Here is a 10057-nt window from a genome sequence, read left to right on the forward strand (position 1 = left end):
ACACCTTTCAGAAAGAGGTTGTTTTTCTGTTTCCAGAATTGCTGTTTTTCTTCTCTTCGATCTGCCGATGGATTTTCAGGTGTTTGCAATCTTTAGATAAGGTATCTAGCTGATCTCCGGCTAGCTGAAGTAGTCTCAGCCTGCTACTTCTCCGCCATCTTGACTCCTCCCCCGGCAAATGTTATTCTTATTCCAGTGTTCACGAGGACTAGAGCATGACATAGCTCACCAGAAGTATCACAATATTTGAAGTATCATAGTTAAAAGTGAGAAAGGTACATTTCATTAGATCTTGTCCTCAATTGCTTGTGTACACAGTCATTAAGCAGATGATCTGGTCCACAACCTGGGAGGCAACCCCCAGTGGGCAGTCATAATCAGCTTACATGACTGAATAGGCTTTGAATGTGTTGAATAATTTTTTTTAAAGCACTATTTCGTTCAGAGACAGATGGCTACTTGGAATGTCAGAGGCTGAACAAGAGCTCAGCTCAGCAGTGCATGGAGAGATGACCAGGAACAGGCTTGCTGGCCAAGCTCGGAGAGGCCTCCCAAAATAGTGTCTACTGCCCTCTGGAGTCTAGTTCCCCACTTTGAGAAGCCCAAAATAGTGGATTTTCCTTCTTTCTTCTTGCCTTTCTTTATTTTATTTATTTGTTTTGTGTCAAGTACTTTTATTTAGAAGAGATCAGTAGAACTGGGAGAAGTTTTCTTTTTCTTGTACCAAAGGCCACCTTTATTTAGTCTTCTTTTTAAAGCAGTCTAGTTTAAAAACGAGAGGTCGAGGGGCACCTGGGTGGCTCAGTGGGTTAAAGCCTCTGCCTTCAGCTCAGGTCATGATCCCAGGGTCCTGGGATCAAGCCTCACATCGGGCTCTCTGCTCAGCAGGGAGCCTGCTTCCTCCTCTCTCTGACTGCCTCTCTGCCTACTTGTATTCTCTGTCTGTCAAATAAATAAGAAAAATATTAAAAAAAAAAAAAAAAAAAAACGAGAGGTCGAGAGAGAAGAACAGGAAACTTTCCACAGACAGACACACACACACACAGATGGGGTGGGGACCATGTCAGTAGACCTACTCCCACCACAAGCCTACTTTAGTCAGTATCTTCAGGACACCCTACCTCTGGAGGGAACCGTTTACACTGCCAGTCCCTGTTGCCATATGGGGCAGCTCCAAAGATGACTCTTTTCTGATTGGTAACAGGCTTTAAGGTGTACCTCTTAAAACCCTTTGCTAAGGGCACCTGGGTGGTTCAGTCATTAAGCATCTGCCTTTGGCTCAGGTCATGATCCCAGGGTCCTGGGATCGAATCCTACATTGGGCTCCCTACTGAGCAGGAAGGAGGCTTGCCTCTGCTGCTCCTCCTGCTTGAGCTCTCTCTCTCTCTGACAAATAGATAAAATCTTTAAAACAAAACAAAACAAAAAAAACCTTTGCTAAGAGGGGCAGCAGCAGCTATCCACAAATAACTCTGGGCTCAATACAGTGCTGAGTGTGAGCTCTGTATGAAACAGGTCATCTGTGTTGATTGAAGTCCTTAGGGAAATGAGCACCCAAACCACAGCAGGATACCACTCATGCTCACTAGAGTAGCTGGAACCAGAAAGCACACAGTAACCAGTGTCGGAACCCTCATAGATGCCAGTAGAAATAGAAAATGGTGCAGCCTCTTTGGAAAAGTGTGGCAGTTTTTCAAAACGTTATACATAGTTACTCTTAAGTTTATGGCAAATGCTGCCCTTCCAGTCCTAGTATATACAGAAGAGGCATGACAGTGTATGTGCACACAAAGCCTTGTACGTGAATGGTCATAACAGCATCACTCCTAATGGCCAGAAAGTGGAAACAACCCAGCTGTCAATCTACTGAGAAACAGATAAGTAAAACGGGATATATCCCTACAGTGAAATATTACTTGGAAGTATAAAGGAATAAAGTCCTCATACATGCTAAAACCCAGATGAACCTCAAAAACATGATACTCAGTGAAAGAAATCATTCAAAAGATCATATAGTCCATGACTCCATTTATATGAAATGTCCAAATTGGGCAGAGGTGAAGAAAATAATCAATTCAGTGATTGCCTAACACTAGGGTGTGTGAATGCAGGTGAGAGAGACCTGGGGAGTGGCTACTAACCCGCATGGGTTCCTAAAATTAGGTGATGATTGCACAGCGTTGACTGGCACACTTTAAGTGGCTCAATTATCATATGTGATTATATCTCAATAAAACTATTAAATATTTGGCAACAAATGTTAGGCCATCTTTTTAGAAGTTAATTTAAACAATGCTTTGTAAGTTATTAATTGCACAATTAGATCTTTTCACGGTTCTCAAAAGTGCCCAAATGCAGCCAGAGAGGAGAGGAGGGGAAGGAGAAGGAGCTGTATAAATTCATTATTTGCCAATACGGATCAATTTCAGTTTTAGGATCATCTGAGGAAACCTCCAAAAATGGGCTTTTCAATGGAGCTGTTTGTTTCCTTCCCAGAGTATTCACTAAACATGAGTAAAAGGGAAAGAAAGGTGAAGCTATTTACTGATAGTTTAGGAATTCATGCCTTCATCAGATACAAAGTGAAGGCTGCAGGAAGCCCGAGTTGTGAATTATAAAAAGTTCTCAGTGTATCTCAGTATATTCTTTTTCATAAGTGTGTAGCCATTGCCTTCATCCTCCCAGAATAGTGTTTTCTCAGTAGAGCTCAGTAGATGTTTATTTAAATGAAATGTACCGCTGAATGGTGTCTAAGACTCTCAGGAATTTAATAATAAAGGTTATCCCGCAGGTGCATATTTTGACTTCATATGAAGGACTCTTTGGGTTGAGAAAAAGTATGAATAAACAAAGCAATGAGGGGTTGATAAAGTACATGCTTTTACCTTTCAGATAACATAGAGAAGTCCTGTAAGAGATGCCTGGAGTCACTGGCTAAGGTTTTTTGTTTTTGGTTTTTTGGGTTTTTTTTTAGTAGTTTATGAAGTTAAATTCGGTTTCATAACATTAGATTCTTTCTAATGTGCATCCCTTTATGGTTTATTATATTTAAGTTACATAGACTCTCTTAAAGTTGACTCTGAGGGCCATGTTCATTGTTTTTATTTTTGTTCTCAAACCCATTTCTCGTTTTGGTGCAGACATGGAAAAATCCCACTTTACTCGAGATCCATCCCAGCTGAAAGGCATCCTTATCCGAGCATCGCTGAAGAAAAGCACGATGGGATTTGGCTTTACCATTATTGGTGGAGACAGGCCGGATGAGTTCCTGCAAGTAAAAAATGTGCTGAAAGATGGTCCTGCAGCTCAGGATGGGAAAATTGCACCAGGTAAGGAATTTCTCAGGATGGTTTGAAGAGCAGTGGTAGTATAGTAAGAACTACGGAGGTTTCATTTACAGATATTCTTACAAAACTGACATACGATAAATATGTATTTACATATTTAATAACTATATATGCATATATTGTACATACCATTTATATACATGGAGAACTAGATTATACAGCTGGGGAGGGAGAGTCCTCCCTATTTTAGAGGATAAAATAGTTTATCCTCTAAATTCAGTGCATACTCGTTTTGAGGGAGGGACATTTTTTGTAAGCAAGTGTACATCTAGAGAAAGCATATTAAGGGTATTGATTTTTTTGAGTAATTTGTATCATCTCGAGATAACTTCTCCAGTGTGCTAAGATAAAGTCTGATTAAGCATCTCAGAGAACTGTTTGGCTGTTTTTCTTCGATGATGTAGGGTACTTTGGGAGCTATCTAACATGTACCTATAATCTTTCCTGAGAAATGACCCACTGTGATGTTTATAGTGATGGGGAACAAATGATGTCCCATGATTTTTTCCCCAGTTTTGTTTTGTTTGATTTGGTTTGGGTTTTGCTTCCTTAGTCTTACTGGTTGTTAGTAAAATTAAACTCTGATGTTAAGAGTTGTCAACATGAAATTACTGTTTGCACAGAGCCATATAAATTTGTCTTTTATATAGTTTTCCCAAAGTCTTTACTTGCTAATTATTAGATATTTTTATATGGCTGACAGTTTTTATGGCTGAGGGGGTAAGAGGAAGTTCAAGAATGGTTACAGTTACGAGGGAGGCTTAAGCACTCTTTCCCAGAAGGATGTTACTCTGCTGCTAAGGTCCCTTCTTAGACTGTTTGCTAAAGCAAATGTGTCCCTGCTTTTGAACAATTCAGTTGCCATAGTATTTTTGATGGCACATACCAACTTATTTTCATTTAGGATAGGCATCTCTCATATTTTGCTTTCCCATTTAAGACTTAAAACTGGAAGCTAAAAGCAAGAGACTTAAGACTTAAAACAAGAAAAGTTAAAATAATCAGAAGTTACAAGAAAAATGATTTGTGCTCTTCTGACTTCATGAGATTAACAAACTAGAGAGTAAAATCACTAGTCAAAATTTTTAAGCTCTCAGTTTTGCCCTTTTTTTTTCTTTTAACATTTTGTCCACAAAACACATTTGGTAGCATTTGGATGTGTTGTCAGGGTTTCATAATAGAGATGCAGATTTGTCTAAAACTGATGTCTAATTTGTATAGCAATACAGTACTTCCATGGAAATTCTGGAAACTTACCAGGGAAGGGAAAGTCCAAACTTTGTTTCTTATTAGTCTGATCTCTGTGTCGTCTTACATTATGAAACACATTTCTGCACACTTTAACGTTTGTTTTAAATACCATTTATGTTGATTTTTTTTTGAGCCTACATGCAATCAGAACAAATTAAAGCACCTGTATTTGGCAATAACCTTTTAAATAATCATATTCAAATAAAAGCAGCAAATGGATGAGACATTAGAGGGCAGGTTTTTAAAGTTAAGACTGAATTTAAAAAAAAATTCACCACTGATGAATGTCATAGAGTAATGACTGTGCCACAAAGTGGTCGTAATAATGTAAAATCAGAAAAGCAAAAACAATTTCTATAAGAACGTGTTTAGCTGACTTTTCTGCGTCTTAAATAATACGTTCTTTACTTGTGTTGGATTCACTTGACACTTGTTTCTCCTTTCAAAATCTGAAATTAGGATAAATTGAAAATCTGTACAATCAAGACTGAGAAAGATGCCAAAGGGACATACATTCATAATGTACATGATTGTAATCTTCAGCCCTACATTTTTCAAACTAGAATGAATTTTTAATTTTAAGTAATTAATTGGCCTCTGTAATTACTAGCCTCTTAAAATCAAGAACCAGAAGGTGCTATTGAAAGATCACCTGTTTGTGTTCATCATCACTAGCCCTCAGGGAGATTCAAATTAAAACCACATTGAGATATCACCTTACACCAGTTAGAATGGCCAAAATTAGCAAGACAGGAAACAACATGTGTTGGAGAGGATGTGGAGAAAGGGGAACCCTCTTACACTGTTGGTGGGAATGCAAGTTGGTGCAGCCTCTTTGGAGAACAGTGTGGAGATTCCTCAAGAAATTAAAAATAGAACTTCCCTATGACCCTGCAATTGCACTCCTGGGTATTTACCCCAAAGATACAGATGTTGTGAAAAGAAGGGCCCTCTGTTTATAGCAGCAATGGCCACGGTCGCCAAACTATGGAAAGAACCAAGATGCCCTTCAACACACGAATGGATAAGGAAGATGTGGTCCATATACACTATGGAGTATTATGCCTCCATCAGAAAGGATGATTACCCAACTTTTGTAGCAACATGGACGGGACTGGAAGAGATTGTGCTGAGTGAAATAAGTCAAGCAGAGAGAGTCAATTTTCATATGGTTTTATTTATTAGTGGAGCATAACAAATAGCATGGAGGACAAGGGGTGTTAGAGAGGAGAAGGAAGTTGGGGTAAATTGGAAGGGGAGGTGAATCATGAGAGACTATGGACTCTGAAAAACAATCTGAGGGGTTTGAGGTGGCGGGGGAGCGGTGGGAGGTTGGGGTACCAGGTTGTGGGTATTATAGAGTGCACGGATTGCATGGAGCACTGGGTGTGGTGAAAAAATAATGAATACTGTTTTTCTGAAAATAAATAATTTAATTAAAAAAAAATAAAAGAAAGATCACCTGTTTGTACGAGTAGCTGATGGAGTTATTTGCTCCTTGTCTGTGGACTGAATACCTACTGCCATGAGCCTTGCTTTGTGTGGCCGCTTAGGTATGACACAGAGGATATACTAACAATGACTGTATGAATTCACAGTTATTTTTCAAATGATTCCCTTGAGCTTGAGGTCATAACTCTTTGCCGCAAAGATAATTAAGGTTTCATACATTCATATTTTTTTTTAGATAAGAACCACAGAAGGGAGAATGATGTGTCTGTGTTCAAAATCTATCTTTTCAGCAGTTAATGAATAGTAAGAGGTTTTCAGAATTCAAATTTAGATGATGAGTTTATTTTTGTTCCACCCTACCCCAACAAAACATTAACTTACCTGGTGGTTTTAATATTTTTAACACGTGTCTTAACAGGTGATGTTATTGTAGACATCAATGGCAACTGTGTCCTTGGTCACACCCATGCCGATGTTGTCCAGATGTTTCAGTTGGTACCTGTCAATCAGTATGTCAACCTCACTCTATGCCGTGGTTATCCACTTCCTGATGACAATGAAGATCCTGTCGTGGACATTGTTGCTGCTACTCCTGTCATCAATGGACAGTCATTAACCAAGGGAGAGACTTGCATGAATACTCAGGATTTTAAGTCAGGAGCCGTGGTCCTGGACCAGAATGGAAAACCAGGACCCACCTTGATCAGTGACCGTCTCAATGGACCATCGGATCTGAGCGAGCAGCGAGCATCCCTGGCATCATCAGGCGGCTCCCAGCCTGAACTAGTGACTATCCCTCTGATTAAGGGCCCCAAAGGCTTTGGGTTTGCAATTGCTGACAGCCCAACAGGACAGAAGGTCAAAATGATACTGGATAGTCAGTGGTGTCAAGGCCTCCAGAAAGGGGATATAATTAAGGAAATTTACCATCAAAATGTGCAGAATTTAACACATCTCCAAGTGGTAGAGGTGCTAAAGCAGTTTCCAGTAGGTGCAGATGTACCGTTGCTTATCCTAAGAGGAGGTGAGTAAAAGCACAAGGAAAAATCTTCACTGTTTGTGCATTTATCTCTGTTAATCATCCTTCCTTCCATGGCAGAATCTCTTTTCTCCCAGCAGACTTAACTGGTAATTAGTGTGCCTTTTCCTTAAGGTTCTGTCTGACTGCTTCCATAAGCAGTATTTTTGGCAGCAGGTTTTTTTTTTTTTTTTTTTTTTAGTTATTAGTGGTTTCATTCCTGTCTGTTATGGATTTTCTTCCCTGTATATTCTTTTTAAAATCTGAATTTATGGTTTTAGTGATTAGAAAGAGTCACAGCATTGTGCTACTTCAGATGAAATATATCCTCTTAATTTCATTTTCTCTGTCGATGGCAGTAGTAGAAATTGACGCTTTCCACTGGTGGTTCTTCATCTGGGCCTCTGTGATGTACCAGGGATGTTTGGAAAGAGCTAGTGTCTCTGTGAATAAGCAAAAATGGACAACAAAATATTGTACAGAACAAAAAAATCTGTTTTGTGAAGCAATCATGAGCACGCGTGCTCACGAAGCTTTTCTCGGAAGCTTTAGTATCGGTCTGTAAATGTTATTCAAACCCCGCAGTCCTCGTGTGAGAGAAATACAATTTTTGTTTTCCAAGGTCATCAGCTGACTTGCACTGCTTGCAGGCGTAAATCCAGGTCCAAGGACTAACCATCAAGTTGCATTTTGATGGGCCTTCTTAAATCCCTACCTATGAATGATTAGTATTTTTAAGAATAAAATTTAGCCCTTCCCACTTCTCTCTCTGGCTTTTAGTTTTCATTTTTGAGCCAAATGGGTAGTTTAACTTCACTGGGATGTTTTTGAATTTCCTCATTACTTGGAACTATTTTTGTTTCTTCTCTGGGTGAGGCAGTAGAATGTGCTCAGAGTAAGGGGAGGATCTCTGTGGGAGGGCTGGAGAATTAGCCACATTTTCAGCACATATAACAAAAAGACCAGGGTTTGGTGTCAGGCCTAATGTCAGTTTCCTGCCTTGCTACGTGTTCTGTGGTATGAGGAAGTAATGTAATCTCTTTGAGTCTTTGTTGACCTGATATATACAGTGGTAGTAACACTTACACCTTGGGATTGGCACGAAAATGAAGTGAGATAATATCCGTACAACACCTGGCATACAGCAGGTGTCAGCCATAGAGTTACTAGCCTACTAAAGTCGAAGCTAGTTTTATCATAGTGTGATCTGGAAATGCTTCCTCTGTTTTTAAAATTTGGCTCATTTTTTTTTTAAGGTCCTCCTTCACCAACCAAAACTGCCAAAATGGTGAGTATACAGTGGTCCTCACATGCTTCTTCCCAACACGGCGAGAGAGATGCGGGGGGCCCCCTCCATAAGAACAGCACTTGGTGCTGGTGATTACCCCTGGGAGAAGTGAGGAGGCATCCTGCCCTGGGCTTGTGTCAGAGACTCTGGGGAAGCCTGTGAGTTAGAGAGGAGGTGGGCTTTCCTGGTTAAGTGTGTCTCCCGAATGCTAATGGCCTGTACTGCCAGTAGCCCTGCCCTCTCAATGGTGCAGCCGGAAGATATCAATGTGCCCACTTAGAGTCCTTCTGCTCTCTTGGTGTTTCAGAGGAGCAAGGGGGAGGAAGTGGCTACAGGTGAGGGCAGAGAATGAAACCTGGGACATCTCCTGACGCCCAAAGAGCAGTGAGAGCTTCACGTCATTTCCTGGGGACAGTAAACACCCATCGTGAGATTACGTTCTCACAGTGGACTGAGCAAGACTTTCCAGAGTAACTGTGGCCTCTGCTCAACTTGCTTGTCATCAAATTGATAGGCTGTGAGACTTGAAACAGTGTTTTCTTTATCATTCTTCTGAAGAACTGAGTAGCCTATTTAGGGAGCCGTATAGCAAAGAAGACCTAAAAAAGGGTACAGCAAACAGTGCCAGGAAAGAAAGTGTGCTGGGGGCAGATGTGTAGCTGCCGAAATACCCACATTACGTGGGTGTGGCTATGAAGACGATCATGTATAAAGTCCTAATTTAGATCTAGTTTGCTCGATTGGGCGCCTGTCATCTCGCAATGGAAAGATGGGCTTCCTTAACCATCTACCGTAGGCTATTAAAGGAAACACTGTCTGATAGAAAATGGGTGAATTCTTTCTAGTTCACCCATTAAGATCCTCTACAAATTTGCTGTCTTATGGCTCAAAAGGAAAGCCACATTCCGTACTTCTGTAGATGGCACCACTTAACAACCAGTGTGAACAGAAGTGCTTTTTCAGCCTGTGTAGTTAAAATGGCACTGTGTTTCCCTGTGTTTCTCTGGTCATTGTTTTGAATTCCTGTGCTACCATTCTATTTCATAGTGGCTGCCAGCGCCACTAGGTGACCCTAATGCTTTATGACTGCTGGCCTGGTGCTGCTCTGACAGATCCCCAGGACATGCCAGGGAGAGGGGAGGCGGCTGCTGTCGTTGTCCTGCCTCCTGACGGGGGGGGCTGGGTCAGTGACACTGGGAGAGCACTTTGTAGTGGCCGTCCTCACCCCACTCCCCAATAAGCTGCCGCTGCTCCTGCATCCTAGTCCGCGTTTGTAATTTTACCTCAGACATCCATAATCTGCCTCCCTCCACAAGAATGCAGAACGGGCTGTTCTCAAAACCGTATTTATTTTCTCAGGCTGTCTATTGGATATCCCCCCCCAACCCAAATTTTATTAAGTCACATTGCCTGGCTATTATTTTGGGAAAGAATGGGAAACGTACAAACATAATTAGGTCCCCTTTGCCCTCACTGGACTGCCCCGCACGGTGCGTTTTTCCTTCCTGTGTTTGAACTGGCCATGCGGGGTTTGCATAGTGTCCCCTTTATAGCCCACATTAGAGGTAACTCCTCTGACCCCATTTTCTGAGAGAGAGCGGCATCTCAAACATCTGCCCCGGGAATTAAATAGAGTGAGTGGGGAGGTGGGGCGGATCTAGAGCTTCATGGGGCTCTTCGCTCGGGAGCCTCCCCCCCCCC

General features: G+C 41.2%; 1 protein-coding gene across 2 annotated transcripts in view; it reads left to right on the forward strand.

Moving 5' to 3' along the window:
* MAGI3 (membrane associated guanylate kinase, WW and PDZ domain containing 3) overlaps window positions 1-10057 on the forward strand; it is a 238322-nt gene that overhangs the window by 195362 nt on the left and 32903 nt on the right. For both annotated transcript variants that reach the window (XM_059375780.1, XM_059375779.1), the window contains exons 9-11: window positions 3141-3329; window positions 6469-7074; window positions 8325-8356. In XM_059375780.1, the coding sequence (XP_059231763.1) occupies window positions 3141-3329; window positions 6469-7074; window positions 8325-8356 (827 nt within the window). The remainder of the gene's footprint in view (window positions 1-3140; window positions 3330-6468; window positions 7075-8324; window positions 8357-10057) is intronic.

Source organism: Mustela nigripes, chromosome 14 (genome assembly GCF_022355385.1).
Source record: "Mustela nigripes isolate SB6536 chromosome 14, MUSNIG.SB6536, whole genome shotgun sequence".
In the NCBI taxonomy this organism is placed as follows: domain Eukaryota; kingdom Metazoa; phylum Chordata; class Mammalia; order Carnivora; family Mustelidae; genus Mustela; species Mustela nigripes.